Genomic DNA, 22371 nt, shown 5'->3' with positions numbered 1-22371 from the left:
TCAGTTAATAAAAAATGAATTAAACTATTTTTATTCGAAACAACGGATCTACCGTTCCATTGCAAAATTTTTAATGATTTAAGTTCTGGGAACATGTTATTTATGAGTGATATCCTCTAAAATCGTTTTTATACCATGGTAAATACTATCTTGACTCATAGTTTTTATATCATCTACAGTTTGAATATTTGTAATCAAATTAAAAATATAATTGGAAATGAGTGTTTCCAATACTCGTTGATCTGATTTGTTTTGACAAATTGGGGGTTTTAAATTAGCAGGAAGGGGTTTGGAGGGCCCAAAATTAAAAGGGAACATGGGTGAATTGTTTTGTGTTTGGTTTGGTGATATTTTTCGTTTTTTAGCTATATTATAGTGGCTTGAGGAGGGTTGGGATTGGGATGTATTATTTGAAATGTTTTGATTTTTATGTGTGGTAGTAGAAGGGGATGATTTTTTTGAAGATGTTGGGAGGGGAGGAAAACTGTCTTCGATATTGTCTAGTGTGGAATATCTATTCTGAATAAACAATCCCGAGAAGGACGATTCACAGTAATTTTTTGCCTCGATAAAGGAAATTTTTTGCTCAATCATCACGTTCTTTATCTTCTTTTGATGTTCGTATTTTGGACACTTCTTGGATATGGAAACATGATCTTTACTATCACAATGTATGCATTGAACATCATTATCTTGACATGTATGATCTTCATTTTTGATTTTTCCACATTTTATGCAATGTGCTTGTGGACTGCGACACTGCTTGGAAATATGTCCAAATCTTAAGCAATTGTAACACTGTGTTACTTTGCCAATGTAGGTTTCAACAGGAAAAAATACACTATTTATTGAAATGTAGCTAGGAAGAATATTTCCTTCGAAGGTGACTATCATTGTCCTTTTGGGTACATAGTTAGTTTTTCCATCGGTGTCAACTTTTCTGTAAGTTCTTTTAAAGGCTATTATGGGGGAGGGAGATTTACTATTATCTAACAAATACTTTTCATCGTATTGAGTATCAATATCTCTTATTAGGCCTCTTATTTCTAGTAAATGGTTAGGGACATATGCTACTAAGTTTTGGTCTTTTAATTTTATATTTTTAACTAAATTATTTGCATCTACGATTGACCTTAACAAAACTTTAATTCTGTTTTTTCCAATGGCTTTTATTTCAATAATATTAGGAATGTTCAATTTTTTATGCAAAATGTCCGCAACAGTAAGTGGATGTAAACGGCCAATATCCTGATTGTTTGATTTTTCTATATATACATAAACATTATCAAAATTGTACTTATCTGATGCAACGTTGAACAATTTTTTCTCTACAACTTTTTGCGGAGGTGGAATTTGTTGTGTCGGCACTTTAATAACATCTCTGGTTTTAGTTGTAATTTTCGCAGTAGAATCATCCAAATTTTCTATTAAACTTGATTCAATAATATCCATTTCACTATTCTCACTAGCACCTGAAAAGTTTTCACCTAATGGTGTCCCTGGGGAAAAAGCTTCCCCCATTGGGGGTCGCTTATAGCACTGTTTATCGCACTCAATCAATATCAGTTTTTAAATCACACCAAGTGTCCTTTTTTCTACTAATTAACTCGCTAAATAGTTAATTTTATTAAGAGCAGATTTTAATGGGCACTGTTTCAAAATGTTACAGGACTGAAAATAAAGCAGATAGCAAGTTGATTTTTTTGCTTATACACTCTGAGCTTCGCTGGTGTCGCTCCTAGCGGTTACTAATTCAACTTTTACCGGTAATTTTTAAATTTATTATTTAATTGTTATCGCTTAATATTTACAACGCAAAAAAGTAATTAAATTGTAATCGATTTTTTTTAAGATTTTTCTAATCATTTTGACGTTCTATTGATAAAATATCAATTTCTTACTTCGGATACTTTGACAATAATCGTGTAGATGGCGCTAAGATTATAACATATTATTTATAATTAGATATTACGGAACATTAAAAAAACTTAAATTCAGTATTTAAAACGTAAGTATATTTTTAAGGTAAAAATATATACCACAGCTTTGACCAACTAATATTGTTTATAATTAATGTTTTTAATTTTAATTTTAAATTAATCACTTTGACATTTATGTCAAATTTCCAGTAAACGTTTACAAACTTGTCACTACTGGCGTTCGCGAATTTGTAATATCCCCTCTACGTACGAGCTCACAGCGTATAGAAGTGTACTGTACCTTTCATTTGTAATTTGCAAAACTAAAATAGATTAACTACCACGGCGTCAGGAATTTTTTTAAATAAACATTTATTATTGGTGCTACGCTCAGGACAGCGGATAGTTTGCTCTGATTGGGCATTCCAATGACCTTTGATAATGATTGATATATTTTAATTTTTATTACATTTCGATATAAATAAATAAATTTGTTTATTGCAAAATAAAAACACATACTCTATCCTTTGAAATAACACTTTTTTAGCAAAAACTTTATTTGTTCATATATTTTAACTAAAAGAATAAAAGTTTATTATTTTTAAACATATGCAATTGTTTAAACAATATTTTACAAACAATAATAAAATTAGTTTGATTTTTGTGGAATTAAAATATTAAAATTCAACAAAATATATAGTAAGAAAATAATTTATTAGATAAAGATTGGAAGAAATTTTGGTGGAAATCAACTTGTGTGAATCGAACACCGCTGTCCTGCGCGTAGCACCAAAAATTAATGTTTATTTAAAAAACTCCTGACGCCGTGATAATTAATCCATTTTAATTTTGCAAATTGCAAATGAAAGCTACAGTACACTTCTATAAGCAAAAAAAATTCAACTTGCTATCTGCTTTATTTTCAGTCCTGCAACATTTAAAAAAAAATGAATTCTTTTTGCGAAAGCTGGATGGCAAAATTTTTCTTTGCAAAATCTATTAAACCGATCTTAATGAAATTTACAGTGTTGTTTTACTATATCATAAAGTTTTTCTGGGTAAAATATGAAGGTCCTAAGTGTAACATAAATGGTTGAAAAACGTAAAATGCGAGTACTTTTTTTTGTATGGTTTTTTTTTCGCAATTATTGCTATTTTGCAACAAGGGTGACAATTTTTTAAATTTCTAACCAATTCTATATTGTAGGAAATTTAATTACGCAACTTTTATGTCAGTACAACTTTTCTCAGAAATGAATAGTTTTAAAGTTATAATCAAAAAACCAATAAAAAATCGAATTTTTCCTTCATATTTTGACATTTTGATTATTTAAACAATGTTCTGGACCATTTTGAGTGGGAGGATAACTCAAATATTATTATTTGAGTTATTTTCAAGCAATTTCTGCAAAAAAATTTGAGTCACCTCTCAACGTCCATCTCAAAACAGATGCGCCATGGACTAAGAATAGAGCTGAATATCGCATGGTATTTTTGCCGGGGAGATTCTTTCGGACAGGTTCCAACTGCATTTTTAACTGTGTCTCATGTAGCTAGTATCGATGCACACTAGCCCAGGGGGACCCATGGCTTCACGTGCCCTCCGAAGCACGGTAGAATAAAAAAAACATACAAAAGGAATAATTAAAGAATTGCTTACCTGCCTTGACATCGGAACATCCCTTGCCTGTCGCAGATGCTTTTCATGTCGTCGTTGTTTCCGCTGTTCGCCCTGTTGAAATAATACCCGTGATATTTATTCAATTTTAACCTGGCCTCTAGCTCTAGAAACAGGTCACGTACCGCCGATTGCGGTACGTCCTTCCTGTTTCCTAGTTCGTCTTTGGTGCGGTAGTAATAGGATCTTATGCGATCTTGGGCTCTCCTAAACATATAGTCCTCTTTTGTTTTCGCGGTGGTGCTGAGGCCTGTGTGTAATGCTTGTGTGTTTAGGTACATGTAAACAATAAGTGTCGAGGGATTACCGATCAAGCTGAGGAACTAGTTAACAAGTACATATATGATTTATGCAATTTCCCCATGGAAAATGCTCGAAAATAATCAAATGAACATTAAAGTTTTAAATGTTTTTAAAGGATATACTCCATATATTATATAACCAATAGGGCTAAGCGACTCTTCTGGAACTGCAGACGAGTTGTAGGTAAAACCTGGGGATTGAAACCAAAGGTGATTTGTTGGTTATACACATCAGTGATACGACCGAGACTCATTTATGGGTCAGTACTCTGGTGTAGAAAGACGGCTTTGCAATCTTGTGTGACCACTCTCACCACCCTACACAGACAAGCGCTTCTAAATATAACAGGAGCCTTGAATAGTACAGGAACGGCTTCATTAGAGGCTATCACAGGTCTACCTCCGCTGGAATTATATATTTCGGCGGTAGCCTTTATGACCATCCTGAGACTCAAAGCAAACAATACTTGGAGGCCGAATTATGTATTGAATAGCCACACACATTACTGGGACTATACTTGAGGAATCCATCTTGATGAACTCAGATATGATGACACCAGAGCTAATCTTCACTGAGAAGATTAACACAATTATACCATCTAGAGGACAAAAAGTCCCAAATATTAATGGGGACTTAATATGGTTCACTGATGGATCTAAAACTGCCTATGGTACTGGATCAGGAAGGAGTCTTTGGGCAAACATGTAACTGTAATAAATCTTACAGCCTAGGTCAACACACAACGGTGTTAAAGGCTGAAGTTTTTGCTTTGGTATTAATTAAGGCCCTAAAGCTAAGAGAATCAACATTTACACAGATAGCCAATCGTCTATTCTGGCTGTAAAGAACCCTCTCACCAAATCAAAACTGGTGAGAAACTGCAAAGATCTCCTCAACAACCTGGCAAAAGACAATAAAGTGTCTTTAATACGGGTGCCGGTTTATGAAGGGGTGTATGAGAACGAACGAGCAGATATGTTAGCGAAGCAAGGCTCGAGAGAAACTTTTGAAGGCCCAGAACCTTTCTGTGTCATCACTAAAGATGCTACGAAAAACGAGGTTCAGAAATGGCTGATAAAGAATCATCAAAATAAATGGAGACCCACTCAAGGGCAAATCGAGACTAAAAAAATAATCAAGAATATTGATAAAAAAGTCTCGAACAGTTTGATGAACCTCAATAAACGAGATATCAAAACGGTCACTGAAATGGTGACTGGACATTGCCATTTAAGAAATCACCTATACAAACTAGGTAAGGTGAATGAACCATGGTGCAGAAAGTGCGAAATGGGAGAAGAGACTGTCATACACATACTATGCATTGCAGTGTACTAGGTGATGTAAGGCAGGACTTCACTGGTCAAATGAGGTTTGAACCAGAAGAGATCCTAAAACTACCAATAAGAAAACTGTTGGGCCTTAGTTGAGGCCACAGGACTTAAAATTAAATTAAAGTTTAAGGAGAAGAACAGGGTTTGGTACAAAGGTCTTATGACCAAGTGCCAGAGACTAACGAGTCTCGCCTGAGTTATGAAGAAGAAGACTCCATATATTTTGGAAAAATTGGAAAACCGCAAAATTTGTGAGAATATAGTGGGTGATCCGATAAGTATTTAGCTTCTTCGCCCGATGGCGCCGCTAATGCAAGAGAAATCTACTATCGTGTCATACATTCTGGTAGACGGCCAATGTCAAAATCTCGTAGTTTTGTTTTGACAGCATGTGGAAGCGGGTGTGTCTGGGGATTTTAGAAAAATGAAATTAGAGCAATATCGGTCGGTGATTCGATTCTTGTTTGTGGAAGGGAAATCGCGCAGCGAAATCAATGAGCGCTTGAATGATGTGAAGGATAACTCTTCTCCTTCGATGACGACCATCAAAAATTGGTTTAAAGAATTTCAACGTGGCCGCACGTCACTTTTTGATAAGTCACGCCCAGGTGCCCCGAAAACGGGATGGCATTTTGCATGTCGACGAAACATGGATCCACTGGTACACACCAGAGACCAAGAAGCAGGTCTGTCTGACTAAGACTTTCCTATCGGCCACGGTTTTCTGGGATTCACAAGATGTGATCTATATCAACTTCATGTAAAAGTGAAAAACGGATCCAACGCCAAGTTGCAGAAAAGCAGCACCAATTGGGGAAGGAAAATTTGCTCTTCCACCGGGTCGCACCTCTGTCGTCGCCATGGCCGAAATGGGCTACTAACTACTAACTTCTGTTCCATCCACTGTATTCTCCAGATTTCGTCCTGTACGACTTTTTTTTTGTTTCCAAAGTTGAAAAAGTCACTCATGGAAAGAAATTTAAGTCGAATGCTTACTTTTCAGACCTCCAGAAAACGTATTTTTCAGACTGGATAAAGAAGTTGGAGCACAGCTGGGTCAAGTATATCGAGCTAAAAGGAGACTATGTTCAGAAATAAATCACCACTTTTCATAAAATTTTCGTGTGATATTCAATTATATTGCCCTCGCAACCCAATATAGCAACATGAACGCACTTGGACAAAGTCTGACTTAATACCTGTCATTTATGGTAGAATACCTAAGACAATTGCAACTTACCCATTCTTCTTCAAGTTCAAAAATAATTATGACTGTTGGAGTAAGGCATGGAGAAGAGTTCCCAGAGACAGGGGTGAATGGAGGATTGTTCTGAAGAAGGCTTTGGCTCAAAACGAGCTGTCATGCCACTGACGATGATTCACGATACTGAGTTCAATGAAAAAAAGTCCAGAATTCCAGTAGAGCGGTGGAATGCCACTGGAATAATGTGAAGCTGCACTGGAATGAACCATTTAAGTGATCAATCCAGTCCAGTTGACTGGATTGACGGTCTATTTTTCATTATAGCTCGCCTATTCTAGCGCCACTGGAATGGTGTGAACAACCAATCCAGTGCTTGATTATGGCATCAAAATATGGCTGTACAGCTTTTGAATAACTGGAATAAAGTGGACGATATGATCCAGTCCAACACTGTACTGGATTAACTGGACTAGAATAATGTGAACCAAGCTTGGGTTTCAAGGTTTGTGTACGTGCTAGTAGAGAATCATATCAAGGTCGATAATAGCGGTGTTCAATATCAAATATTCATAATTCATATCCGATATTAAACAGTATATTTTTATCACCCCGTAGATCACATGAAATAATTTGTTATCATATTTAAACATATGCTGGCTATTTAATTTGTTTAATTGTTGCAATTCATAAACAATATTTTGGCAATGGACATTAATTTTGCTAACTAAGTAAAAACCTTTGTTCTTTTGGTCGTGTGGGCTATGACCCAATTCATGTTGCCAACAAGAGAGAACATACATTTAAATTCATTCACTAGAGTCAAGTCAACCAGGCAAGATGTGCCTTTAAATTCATTCCTTCGAGTAATATCAACGAGTCAATATGTAGTTTCATCAAGAGAGTCTCACGTTAATTCGCATACGAGTCACATATCGGTACAGCTACGTTCTCTCGAGGACTTTTAGGTACCCTAGTGTCAGTCTCTATCAATAAATTATAAAAGTGCTTTTGGTGTTTCAATAACAGACGATATATCTCCACTGAGCCCAAAGATTAGACAAGCGGTAACAACTAATACTTTTTCAATTAGAAAAAAATGGAGGAAATATCTTCTAGAAATAGTAAATCTAAAGATAACTAACGAAGAAGGGAAACTAAAACTACATAAATGAAAAAATATACAGAGAGAATACAACAGAGAAATGCACCTAATATTCGTAGATTTCAAAAGCGCTTTTGACACAACCAATTGGACGAAAATGATGGAGGAGCTACAGAATCTTGGAATTCCAGAAAAATTAAGACATGCTAACACTGAGCCTAAAGAACACCACAGCAAAGATCAGTTTCAACGGAACAACTTCTTAGGAGACCAATGTAAACACTGTGTCTGAGTACCATAAAATATTTTAAGATTATAAGATACATTCTGGATTCTGGAAGCAGTGTATGAGAGTAACATGCTCTTGAAATATATTGTAATAAAAAATCAGATGGAATATGTCATTCGTACTTAACTAGTTCTTTCATGATCGGTAATGACTCGACTAGAGATATCCCATAAATAAATAATATATTTCATAGATTTAATTATTCAAATTCAATTATGAATTATTATAATATTAGATATTAACAAAATATAATATTAGATATTAACAAAATATAATATTACGGATCTAATATTGTTCTGAAGGTATTTCTTTGCGGGATTTATGTAACTTATTATTCTAAATGGGAAATAAGTCACAATTTAACTTAAAAAAATGATTTTATTGACATTTCGACTTCCAACCCGGACGTCGTTATCAAAATACAAAATATTACTAAATTAAATAAAAATGTTGTTGCTTAGCAAAAAAATTCTTCTAATAATTTAATTTAATCTGACTCATTAATATCCGCAATTCAGACATAACATTATACATTTTAAAGTAGAAGACTTTAAAATGATATTCCCAATATTTATTATTTCCCATTTAGAATAATACACACCCAAACTTATATGGAATCATCTGATATTTCTTACTATTTCGTGGGTATTTAAAAAAACGAACACACGAAGTCAAACAATATTTATGTTAAAGCAATTTAATAACAAATATATAACAATTAAATTAAACAATAAAGTATTTAACAAACAAATTGAAAGTAGTTGTTTTAAAGTCAATAGAATACAAAATTTCAATGTAAAATGAAAAATGCTTAAATTGTTTTTATTTTTTTTTTTGTATTTTGTGGTAGTCAGTTTTATCACACCTCTAGTCCTTATGCAAGCTTCAGTTTGCGTGGGCACGCTCCTAATCAAATTATCAACATTTTGTTGTGGTAGGTTGCGCCATTCTTCAAGAACAGCTTGTACTAGCCGTGCGGTGTTTTGTTGATTATCCCGGCGAGCTCTAATTTTTCTTTTAAGCATATACCACAAATACTCTGTAGTGTTAAGCTCGGGTGAGCAAGCAGGACACTCCAAACAAGGGTTTAAAATACATTTTAACAAATACACTCCAAATACATTTTAACACTTCTGCTTCAATGAGGTCTTTAGTCACTCTAATGGTATGTGGGTGGAAGTCCATTATCATGCAATAAAATTAAATTTTCTCCTGTTGCACCTCTCCAGAGCCTGACTACAGGTTATCAACAAACCTGTGAGCAGTTAAAGTTGATTGGATGAAAATTAAAGGAGTTTTTTACGGATCACAATTCCTTTCCAGAACATTACACTTCCCCTTGTATATTTGTGATCAGATCTGACAGTTTTCGGTCTTGCTTGTCTTCCTCGACCTCTAAATACACGATTTCGTGGGTCATCTGATTTTACACAAATCCTGACTTTTTTGAAAATAGCACATTTTGTTAATTTCCAATGTTCCAATTTTGGTGGTGAAGACACCAATTTAGGCGATCAAGCTTGTGCTGCCTGGATAACTCGGGAACCCATAACTGTCTCCTGCTGTTACGAACTTAGTCTTCTTGGTACGAACTCTTCTTCTTATCGTTTCAACTGAAACAGTTACACCTGTAGCTTCCAAAAGCTGCCTTTGGAGCTGCAGGTGAGAAATGGTTGGGTGTCTTCCAGCTGATTGGACAATTAAACGATCGTGGAGATCTGTTAATACTTTTGGCGACTTTCCCTTGCTTTATTTTTGAGCTTTCCTAGTTCCTGTTACCTAGGATAGGTTTTTGGACAGAACGCCCTGTATTACGCCTAGCTCTACAGCTATGTCTCTCTGAGAACTTTCTCCACAAGACCAATAATCTTTCCTCGTTGTAAGTTCTATAACCCCACATGAGGCATATTTTCGTTTTTGGACGCAAAAGTTATTTTATTTATTTTCGTTCAATTTGCAACTCAAGCAATACCGTACCGAGCTGTACTATCCGATTGTCTTATATATTTGTTTATTTTCAATAAAAACCTTTATTCTTCGCAACAATAACAAGTTTTTTTAAATGAAATAAATATTACTTTGAAATACATGGTGATTCCATTATAAGTTTGGGTGTGTGTAAATTACGGATTATTTTTCTGTGCGAATGTATTCAACACCAAAATTGTTTCCTCTGCCAATTATACACATATAATTTATTCCTTAACCTATTAAAACAACATTTTTTACGGATAAAATAAAACTAGTATTTTTCTTGTTCTGGTTCCGATTTGCAGCTCAAGAAAACGTTTAAAATTGTTCTAGGATTTTAGACTGACCTCATTTCTTTGTTCCTGATCTCACTTTCCTTTAACCTGACTTGTTTAATGAATTATTTTTATTAACAGGATATCTCTGAATTGTTTAGATGTATTTTTACAAGCTATTTGTTAAAATAAAATGTGTGATGATAAAAGTGAAATAGTTTTTAAAAATTTGCTGGAAAAATATTTACAGTCGAAGAAATACGCCAAAGACAATTGTTGACAATTAGATCCAGATAAAGAAATAAAATTTATAATAGAGATGACCCGTGCATTTTTTTAAACGATTGTCACTTTTGTGTGTTATGTATGGTCAGTCGTCTTATATACTCATGGACAAAAATATTGCATATTTTATCTTCAATCTTTATTATTTGTTTATTTGTTATCTTTGAAATGTTAAGTATTTTTTTATTTATTTATTTATCTATTTATTTTATTTATTTATTTATTTGGTGTATTTTAATTTATTAGAGATAAATAAATGGTTAAAATAGTCTTTATAACTGAATATTATGCAATAATGTAACAAATTAACAAACATTGCATAGTATGGAAAGTGTGCTTTGTCGACTTGACAATTCTTGTTTTGTTGAATTGTCAGTTAGAATATTTGGAGAGTTTTATTTTTCGATTCTGCAGTTTTCTTACTGATATGACACATTTCAGTGAGGTAGTGTGTGCTAGAATTGTTACTTTAACCCTTAAACGCCCAACCTTTTTTTAGGTTCCATGTACGCCCAAGGGTGGGCAAAAAATGTCCACCTCGAAAATAGCTAATACATATATTTATTGAGAGTTGTTGGAAATGGATTAAACTTAAGAATCTTATGCTTAATAAACACAGCATCTTCTAAAATATTAATATAAACAATTTACAAACCTTACAACAAAATTCAAATGTACATCAAGATTAACATACCAGTAAAAGCCAGTAATTCAGATTTGTCGATTTTCTCCACACTCTTCCTTTCAGCCTCCTCATTCGCGGATAATTATGTAGATTATGTAATTATACGTCGATAATTATATGGATTATCTTCCTACCAACGAGAAATTATATAGAAACCTTTAGGAACTAGTTTTACCAAGGGTGTACTTTTTATGCCCACCCATATTTAACTCAAGATGCTACTTTTATATTCAAAAATATCGGTAGAACCAAATTAACATTCGATAAAGGGCTGTCTTTTTAACAATAAATAATTTTTTTAAAATTTTTAAACACGTAATAAATATGTTACAAGGGAATACGCATTAGGTGGACATTTTTTACCCACCCTTATGCGTTTAAGGGTTAATAAATGAGGGTTATAGACAAGAATATATTGCGTGGAGAGCGAATATCCATCAATCGACTGTTTCTCGTATAGTAAAGCGATGCAATGAGACTGGGGAATACAAAAGACGACCTGGTCAAGGACGAAAAAGATGTGCAACGCCAAGAGATGACCAATATTTAAGTCTTAAATCTTTGAAAAATCGTACACTTACAGCTTCTTATCTCAAAAATGAGTTACTGATCACAAGACAAGTTAATGTAACTGCCAAAACTATGACTCGAAGACTTAAAGAGATTGGTTTGAATCCAAAACGGCCTGCCAGAGTTCCACTTCTTCTACCACGGCATAAAACTCAAAGGTTACACTTTGCAAGAGCCCACGTTAACTGGAACGAACATCAATGGAGAAGAGTTATTTTCACAGATGAAACGAGGATGGTACCCCGTCAAAATAGCCCCGTCAAAAAAGCTCCGACAAAATAGCCCCGACATAATATCCCGCACACAAAATAGCTCCGACAAAATAGCCTGCAGACAAAATCGCCGCGGAATAATAGCCCGCCGACAAAATAGCCCCGACAAAATAGCCCCGACAAAATAGCCCCGAAAAAAAAGCTCCCTTCAGAATTCATCATGAAATAATACCTTAAAAATACATTTTTTCGGAAATGGTAATTATCCTCTATTCAGATGTTTATCTTAACCACATTAAATAAAAATTGTCTTTTCAGAGAACTCGAGTCCTGTGTTTCCTGCCTCTTGGAAGTTTGAACAATAAAGTTAAGCAAAAATCAATGTTAATTTATGATATAAACATTTTTTTCTGTTTTCAGGCAACAGTAAAATGCATTTTAAATTAAATAAATTAAATACATTCTTCCTTTTAGTCAAATAATTTAAATTAAAAAAAAGTTTTTGGACACCTTGTATAAATAATTATGTAATTGTTTATACGAGGCTGTTTTAGCCGGGGCTATTTTAGCCGGGGCTGTTTTGACCGGGGCTATTTTGTGTGCGGGCTATTTTGTCGGGGCTATTTTGTGTGCGGGCTATTTTGTCGAGGCTATTTTGTGTTGAGGCTATTTTGACGGGGCTTTTTTGACGGGGCTGTTTTGACCGGGCTATTTTGACGGGTCACGAACGAGGATACAATTATGGAAGCCAGATGGACGTGATCGAGTATACAGAAGGTCTGGGGAACGTTTCGCAGAATGTAATCTTGTAAAACATGTTAGTTTTGGTGGCGGTTCCATAATGCTATGGGGTGGCATTAGTTGGGAGAGTCGTACGGAGCTTATTGAGGTGAATATTCGAATAAATGCTGACTGGTACATACGGAACATCCTTGAAGACCATGTTTTTCCTTATGCCGGCTTCACTGGGTACGATAACTTTGTGCTAATACATGATAATGCCCGTGGACATACCGCAGGAATAGTCATACAATATCTTGAGGATGTCGGAGTTGAGACTCTAGACTGGCCACCAATGAGCCCTGATGCAAATCCCATAGAACATATGTGGGACATCCTAAAAAGACGTATATGAGCAAGATATCCAGCTCGGAACTCAATTGCAAAATTAAGAATTGCTGCACAGGGAGAATGGAATCGACTTCCGCAAGAAACCATCCAAGATATTCTGCGGAGCATGCCTAGAAGGATGCAGGCAATCATTAGAGCTAGAGGAGGAAATACTAGGTACTAAATTGTTACAATGTTGCCGTAAAAAATTGTTCTATTGTCGTTATTGTTTCTTTTTCTAATTAAATGTTATAAGCAAACTCAGACTATTTCATTAATTTCTCTACAAACTAGTTGTGACTCTTCAATATGCAAGTTACTTGACAATAAATATACGTAGGATAGTCCAGCTCAACTTATTTAGCAATAAAAAGTACAAATTTTTTTAAAAGGAAAAAGATATACTTCAAAAATAAAATATGCACTATTTTTGTCTGTGAGTGTATGTTGCCGAAGCATGGACCTTGAAAATATCGACTATTAACTGCTTAGAGGCTTTTGAAATGTGGTTGTATAGACAACCTTTTGAACACACACATAGCTAAGCAGAGACATGAAGCAGTTCTCAATAGAAGAGAAGCTACTAGTCAGCTGATTGATAGTGTCAAATCCAGGAAAACATCATATCTTTGGGAATCAGTAAAATATTCTTCTACTAATTATGATGGGTACAATCGAAGGACGCAGGGGGATTGGTAGAAAACAAGCCTCGTGGTTGAAGCATCTTGAACTGTTTAGAATAGCTCAAGATAAAGATAGTCTTTCTGTGTTAACCGTCACCATCAAGAGGACTTAAGGGGACAAGGCACGTTAAGCAGAAGAATTTGTTTCTTCCAAAGAATGTACGTCTAAAATACAACTTAATTTTTCTGGCCCATTATAATGGGTAATAGTAAATAATTATTTACTATTTTCATCTTTGGCGTATTTCTAAGATTTTACAAAAAAATATATCAAAAGCTTACCCTCGAACCATTCGGGATGTTCGGACCTGTTACTCAACTTGGCCTTATCTGCATCGAGGCCCTTCAGAACCTCGGCCAGTTTCAACACTTTGCTTTTCATTTTCTCGGTGAAAAATTCTTGCACCTTTTCTCCAGCTGTTAAATACTCATCGTTCACTTCTCTGATGGTCTTGTATAAGATCTCAGCGTCTGTGGCTGCCTTTTCGCCAGCTTTCACCCATATTAGCAACGTCTGAGGAGGAAGGGTCTGTAAAAAAATATTGTAACGAATAAGGTTATTTCGGACCTCCCCGTAATAACGGTTCCAACTCGAACGTATTCTAGAACGTGTTTTAGAATGACCGTGGCGGGGTGGGCGGGGATAGGTGTTCCATAACTTACTGGTGAAATAGAGATGGACTTTTCTAGAATTCATGTATTTGTATACATATTTCATGGATTTGTATTCATGTAAATAACATAAGATTCGCTGATGATACCGTTATAATGGCAGACACCCTGGAATCGCTACAAGAATTGCTAAATAGAATTACTAAACTAAAAAAACTAAATTTATAATCGTCTCAAAAACAGAACATGGAAATGAAAAGTTAATGATAGAGCAAACCCAAATAGAAAAAGTAAAGACATACAAATATCTGGGAACCTGGGTAGATGACAAAAATGACCAAAGCAAAGAAATTAAAGTCCGAATTGAAACTGCAAGGCAAGCATTTATAAAAATGAAGACACTGCTTACAAACAAAGACCTTCAGTTGCCTCTCAGATTGAGGGCTCTAAGATGCTACATATTTTCTATATTGCTATACGGAATGGAAGCTTTTACATTGAAGAGACAACACATAAGAAGAATAGAAGCGTTCGAAATGTGGTGTTACAGAAGAATATTGAAAATTCGGTGGGTTCAAAGGATTACCAATGTTGAAGTGCTACAAACGTTTAAATAAGGAGTTAGAAATTATGAAGAGTATAAAAACTAGAAAACTGGAATATTTGGATCACATTACCCGAGGAGAAAAATATGAGTTGCTGAGAATTATTATGCAAAGAAAGATCCAAGGAAGAAGACGCATCTCCTGGCTGAGGAACCTTAGATAATGGTTTAACTGTAGCTCATTACAACTGTTCAGAGCAGCAGCCAACAAAGTGACCATAGCCATTATGATATCCAACCTCCGTTAGGAGAGGGAACTTTAAGAAGAAGAAGTATACATAACACGCGCTTTTGTTAAATTAGTTATAAGCTAAATTCCGCGTTAGTTGCAAGATAGTTTTATTTATAAAACTTGCTAAAATATTATTGAGAAATCTAATCGGTAACGAGTATTTGCGCTTTTTCCCTAAATATCCTATTACAAAAATGCCGTGATCAAAGAAAATATGTATTTGCCTGCTTCGTGGACTTCGAAAGGGCATCCGATAAAGTAAAGTATGCTAAATTATATATTAAATAAAGGAATAGATGACCTTCGTGCCATTAAAAATTTGTTTTTATTACAATTATTAAATGTTGCAGAAAATCGAGAAGCCTTCGCAATGGTGATCACCAATGCCGATAATTCGGATTAGGCACGTGAAGAAGAAGAACAAGTATTTACCTGAAAGTATTCTTCATTTTCTATGATAGTGCCGTCGGTGGTCTGGAAGTCTATCTCTCCAGGTGAGAATTTAAGTTTAAACTTGTCTATGGTTTTTTTCTTCAATTCTTCCAAATTTTTCACGGCAATTCCAACTCTGGTCTTTCGATCCGCATCTGTGACCTTAAAGCCCTTGGTAGTTGTCATGGTTTACTGTAAAAAATAGAAATGAGAAATATTACAAGTTTTTACAAATTTAAATTCGTAGAAAAGTTATTAAATACATTAAAATTATTTAAAATTCTAAATTAAATTTGTTTTTACCAGGAGCTTTTCCATTTTTTTTTCTATAAATATATGACTGTACTGGCATACCTATGACATGTTCGTCTTCATCTATTATTACTATTCCCTCTTATTCAGATTTAAGTCATCTGGCGCTTACTGCCAGGGTCGTGAGTGCGAACATTCCTCGACAATAATGAAATTGAGGCTTTATCATGGCCTGCACAATCGCCAGATTTAAACCTAAGGAAGCTCGCATACCAAAAGCGATATCCGATCGATATATGTAACACGCAACATCCCATATAGTCCAGACTGTATCGTCGCCCCCGTTAGGTAAATTATTTCGATCCGTCTTTTTTTGCACAAACGTTTTTACTTAAATAAAGGTCCTTATAAGAAATACACGGTGCCGGGAGGTGCCGCGGTCGGATAATTGTTTAAACAATTTTTTTAAACAAATTTAAAAAATCAATTTTTTCACTTCGTACCAATTTTTTTAGATTCTTTGGGACATTATGAGCAAAAAAATCTCTTATGATTTTTCTCTAGAATTAATTGTTGTCGAGTTATACGCGATTTAAAATTTGAAAAACGCGAAAATAGTTATTTTCAAGGCTTTAACTCTGTTAAAAATTATTATTATGAAAGTCAGAAAGTGACTAAATCAAAGTTTAAAGCTCCCTTACATGATCCTGAAGAAATTTGTGACATTAATGTATTAAAAAGCTGTTATTTTTAATTATTAACAATGAGAGCTAACAGCGTATTGAGGCGGCCATCAATGTGGGTGCGAGTAAGATGCACCATTGGACTGCCGGAATGGTGCATCTCTTTTGCACTCACATTGACAGCCGCCTAAATACGCTTTCAGCGCTCATTATTAATAATTAAAAATAACAACTTAGTAATAAATTAATGACACAAATTTTTTCAGGATCATGTAGGGGGACTTTAAACTTTTATTTTTTCACTTTCTAACTTTCATAGTAATAATTTTTTCCGAAAATCGGTCAGAAATTTAGATATTTTTGAAAGAAACGTTCGATATTTCCTTATACTTAGCCATTGCCTGGAAATGAAAAATAACTGTACGGAAATGTTATTTTCCACCCACCTCTACCGAAAGTATACTTTTCCGGACCTGATTGTAGGGAGCAAAGTTGTACTTTTCCTCCCTAGGGAGGAAAAGTAAAAGTGACGTCATAGTATTTCATTAATGAAATATAACTTATTGACGCCCTGTGCAATATCTTTTTTTATTACTTAAGTATCTATACATTTTAACGTTTATTTATAAAACACCCAGTAGTTTGCAGAATGGTAAAAAACAGTAAATTGTTATTTTGATTTAACATTGTTTACACTAATAATTTGACTTATATTTGACAGTTGACAGTTATATTGTACCTACTTATTAGTTTTAGTTTTAATAAATTTTGTTGGTTAGTTACATAAATAAATTAAGTAAAAATGAAAAAATGACTTGTACTTTGAGGAAGGTGGAAAAACCATATGTATAACATGGGAGTAAAGTGCCTTTTCCTCCCTTGAATGATTATTGCCCTCCGCTACGCGTCGGGCAGTAAACTTCATTCTCGGGAGGAAAAGTAGCACTTTCCTTCCTTGTTATACAAATAGCTATTCCTTACTATACATAAGGAATAATATATTGTACAACAGGGAGAAATATGTCATTTTCTCATGTGTTGTATACTGTACTTTTTCTATGGATGCGGTTGTGTCATGACGTCATGAGTTTAAACTTCAAAATTGAATAATTTAGGTGCTTTTACGTATATTATATACATAAATTGAAATAAAATACATATACATGTAGTTATTTAATATTCTTAAAATTTATATACTTACCTTATTTATTTAAAATTCTAATTAACAGTTATTTTCGAACAGTTTTGAAAGGTAATTCCTGGTAAGTTTTGCTCCAACACATTTTATTTGACAATATTAAATTGTGCTTGTATTGTGCATGTTACCATGGAAACGGCGATCATATATCGTCGCCTTAGTACTATAACTTAATAACTCCAAAATTGATGTTTTTGAGATAACTAGTTCACAAGATGTATTTTATTTGCCTCCATATTGTGTAAAAACTTGATAGCTCGCTCCAAACGGGTTAAGTATTTATTTATGATTGACGAAAGTTGATAAAACTCAAATGCCCCTAACATTCAGTGCTAAAAGTTGACAAAGATAAGTTATCAAGCTATTATTTAATCGAAATAATCGTGAATACGACATACACTGAATGCTATAACTTGATAACTCGAGTTATCTAGTTGTAGCACATGTTTTTTCTGAAACCATTGAGCTTACCACATAATTGCCATCTGTTTATTCGGTTCATTTTAATGCAAGAATTGTTAGCAGATCTGGTAACCCCCATGGCAGGGGGCTAATTTTCAACAAAATAATGTATAAAATATTAGTTGTGTTAAAAAGTTCACTTATATGCAACTTGACACAACATGCGACATTACCAAATGTTAACATTATGGTAGTGCTAAAAGTTCATAACTTTAATTTTTCATGTTTTTTTCCATATTGGAAAACAAATTTGCACCGTATTCCTAAATAGATCAGTTGCCAAAAAGTTAAGGAACAGTATTTGAGAGCCGCAGAGGGAATTCCGTATTTACCAACATCATGGTAGCAGCACAAATATCTTTAAAATCTTTAAACTCGTTTATCTCAAAACTACTAATTTCGTGTTATCAAGTTATAGTATTAAGACGACGATATGGAAAACCGTACGAGAACCCGTGAGAAAAAATATTTCCCACTGCAATGGCCGACTTTTCTCACTGCATGAGAAATTGTTCGTTTTGAATGTATGTAAGTAGTGAGAGAAGTTGCACATTGTATAACATCCATAGAAAAACATTTTTTCCTTAGAGCAGATTCAGAACAAATTTATTATAAGTACTGTCAAAAATAAGCAAATACGTCAAATTTGACAATTCAATATTTTTGTTTCTATAGTTACAAAACATGTACTTGGTGGCATCACGAATATTTGAGTCAGAATATGTCTATTTGAAAATTTTAACATATTTATTTTAATATAATTTAAATGTTAGATTTTCGAAAAAATAGTATGTATACCTTGCAGGAAAAGCAACATTCCCGGACTCTGTATTCCCTTGTCTCGGCTTGCGCCTCGACAACCATCTTTACATCGTTCGGGAATGTTAAGCTTTTCCTACTAGGTACACAATGTACTATTAACCGAGTTATTAAGCCTTAAAAATGGCCATTTTCTCTCGTTTTTTAACTTTTAAATCGCGTATAACTCGACAACAATCAATTTTAGAGAAAAATACAACCGACCTTTTTTGCTTATAATGACCCAGAGTCTAAAAAAATTATACCTACGAAGTGAAAAAATTGATTTTTTGAATTTGTTTTAAAAAATTATTTAAACAATTTTCCGACCGCGCCACTTCCCGCCACCCTGTGGGTTTGTTATAAGGACCTGTTTTTGAGTAGGTTTGTACAAAAAAACGAATCGGAATAATTTACCTCACGGGGACGATTACACAGTCTGGTCTAATATGTTTCAACGGTTAACAGGCATCCCTTGAACGCACTTAAACTAAAATTCCTAGAATTCCGATGCAACGGCTATCGGATTCTCAAGAAAAGGGCAGTAAAGAGTGCCCAGATGTGCAAATGTGTGTGTTTGGAATTAGGGCGTAGAATATAATTAGGGATAATAGGATAAATTTATTTAAGTTTTGAGATAATAATACGTTTATTTAATTCAATTTTTTACAATGATTTGTTTACTTACAAAATAAACGTAAAAAAGTCTTAAAAGGATAAACGTGCTTGTTGACTTATCTATCTAATGTTTACAGATTAATACCTATTTACAGTTTTTTGACAAATCATTTTTTTAGAGATTCTAACTATGTTCGACCGCAGACGTTCGGATACAATTAGCGTCTCTTTGCAAAGACAATGGCGTGGACTTTGCAAAGTAACAAGACACTTACTCAACACACACACTACACATTACATCTGAGTTAGTGATAAATTATCCAATTACGTGGCTAAAGGTTCTAGTTCTAAATCAAGGCCAGAATCAGAGAAAAAAAAACATGTTATTTTCTAGTATAATTTAAATTTATTAAATTGTTACACAGATCCCATTTTTCTTTAGTCCAAGTAGTAAATAATTTTATATGTTCATAATAACATAATCTAAATCTTTCTACTTAACGGTGCAAGGTGTTTAAAAAATACATTTCATGTATCTATATCATATACAAATCGTCTCCACTCTTGTTTATTCTTAGCCCTTCGCTTCGCTTCAGTCCCAGTTGTGTTCTTCTCTTACAATGCTGTTTCTTATTCTATCGCGTCTTGTAATTCCTTTTACTTTTCTTGGGTACTTCATGTCCATTGAGTTTATTCTACTTTTCGATGATTGTGTTAGCACCCAGCTGTCATTACCATAGGTAAGGATTGGCCTGAAGATCGTTTTATATACCTCTATCATTGTCCTCATCTTGCCTCATCCTTGCCTCATCCTGCTGCTTACTCCTTTTTTCCAATGAATGCTCTGTTTAAGCTGTAGTAGATTCTGAACGGCATGGTTATCCTTTTGTTGACTTCTTCTTCTTCTGATCTTCCTCCATTTTATATTTTCACACCCAGGTATTTATATGTTGTTACTTGTTCTAATTTCTGGTTATTTATCTCTATATTTACTTGTTTATCCTCATTTCCCATGACCATTATCTTTGTTTTCTCCATGTTTATGTTCATATTTCTTTCTTTAATAATATAAAAAAAAAACAATTTTTATATAAATAAAAATTTGTGATATTTTTAAAGTTAATGCTGACGGTAAAATATTGCAAAACCTATAAATTTGTAAAGAACCCTTTAAAATAACATGAAAATCTGGCATAGCCATATGTAAGTAGGTAGCATGTGGGGCGAGTTTCATCCCTTCCCGAGGGTGAAAATTATACGTTCAAAATAAGGCCGGAAATGGATAAACTACGTAATTTTAAGCAATTTTTGTTCTATAGCATTTTTTCACTAAGTTAAAACTTTTCGAGTTTTTGAGAGTAAATATGTTCATTAAAAAAAAACACATTTTTATACGGTTTCTTGCAAATAACTCAAAAAGTAAGTAATTTTATCAAAAAAAAACACTCCTAGCAAAAATGTTCATGTCTGTTCATGTAAAACAATTGCTGGACTATGAATAATGTTAAATGCATTCAGTGGGTGCGTCATCGACGCATTTTTCTTTCTTTTCTCAGACATCTTCTTAAAAATTGCCAAGCTACAATAACATCTTTTTCGCTTGAAGACATTTTTCAAATACTGATTGATATTCGGAAGTTCCAAAATTGGCACGCTCCTGTATTCTACATAATGATAAAATGTGTTATGGGACGTTATCTCTGTTGAGTATAAACAGATGTACGCTATTATGAACTGTGCAACATTTTACGTATGAATTTTATTGTATGTGTTGCATTTGGTCTGAGAGCTTCCTAATTGAGCATGTATGGGATATATTGGGCAGACGCATTTTACAACAAAATATTGCGTTCAATACAAGACAGCAACTGTTTGAGGGCCTTTCAATGGAGTGGAACAGAATACCGCAGTAATCAACAACTGTAGAGGTCATACACTATACTAACTTAACTTAAAGACTACTCTGTTGGGAAATGAGGAAAACTGTAGGAAATATGAAAAACTAACTTATTAAAAAGATTGACTTTAAAATAATATGGTTCCACAAGCTTTGCACAAATCGCTTACCTTAAAAATTGGTGTTCTTTAGGATTTTATGCAGACCCAAGTGTGACTACTCAATTCATCACTGCTCCTTTTTAATGGATTCCTTCTATGAAATTCACGATGCACGCGCGACGGTACCGTCAGATCACGAAAGGTTCGTAATTCGGAAGTTCTTTCACCGTTGAAGGCTGAAAGTGAAGTCGTACCTTCTGTCCTAAAGGTACTCAACGGAGCATGTCCATTTGTATACGATGCGTAAAGCGATTTTTGTGCGTGTGGATGAGTAAAATTGATATCGCGCTATTGTATGAAATAAATGAGTACATAAGGTTATTCTGTATCATTTTAAAGAGGGCTGAGAAAAGCAACTAAATATAGATAATTATTAAATTATCTAAAAACTTATTCTACCCGAAATAAATTAAATATTAGAATGATATTCAATATAAAATAAAGAAATAAGGATTCCCGAACACATTTTTTGTATTTTTAATCTCTAAATGTTGTATACCAGAAGAAATGACAAAAGATGTCGCGACTACACACTACGAGGTTTGTAAATTTGCAAGCGCAGAAAATTTGTTTCTTAAATAAAATTAATTAATTATAAATCAAATTAAAATAAAATTATATTGTTACGGCAGTTCCTACATAGAAAAAGTCCCTTGACGTGAAAGAAGAAGTAGTCACGTACGAGAGTGTACTAGACGTCAACAACCCAGAAGTGTCTAGTGACGACTAGAACGTTAAAAAACCTATATAAACATAATATGTGTTTGACATTTTGAATATACAGAGTGTCCAGAAACTCTAC

General features: G+C 34.0%; 1 protein-coding gene across 2 annotated transcripts in view; it reads right to left on the bottom strand.

Moving 5' to 3' along the window:
- Positions 1–22371, bottom strand: part of LOC114331810 (DNA fragmentation factor subunit beta) — an 84320-nt gene that overhangs the window by 29446 nt on the left and 32503 nt on the right. For both annotated transcript variants that reach the window (XM_028281478.2, XM_028281477.2), the window contains exons 2-4: positions 15501–15692; positions 13903–14149; positions 3580–3847 (exon numbers count right to left, since the gene is read on the bottom strand). In XM_028281478.2, coding sequence (XP_028137279.1) covers positions 3580–3847; positions 13903–14149; positions 15501–15686 — 701 coding nt within the window. In that variant the 5' untranslated portion in view covers positions 15687–15692. The remainder of the gene's footprint in view (positions 1–3579; positions 3848–13902; positions 14150–15500; positions 15693–22371) is intronic.

This window comes from Diabrotica virgifera, chromosome 8 (genome assembly GCF_917563875.1).
Source record: "Diabrotica virgifera virgifera chromosome 8, PGI_DIABVI_V3a".
In the NCBI taxonomy this organism is placed as follows: Eukaryota; Metazoa; Arthropoda; class Insecta; order Coleoptera; family Chrysomelidae; genus Diabrotica; species Diabrotica virgifera.
The sequence above is the reverse complement of the archived record's forward strand: the minus strand, read 5'-3'. Positions and strand labels throughout refer to the sequence as shown.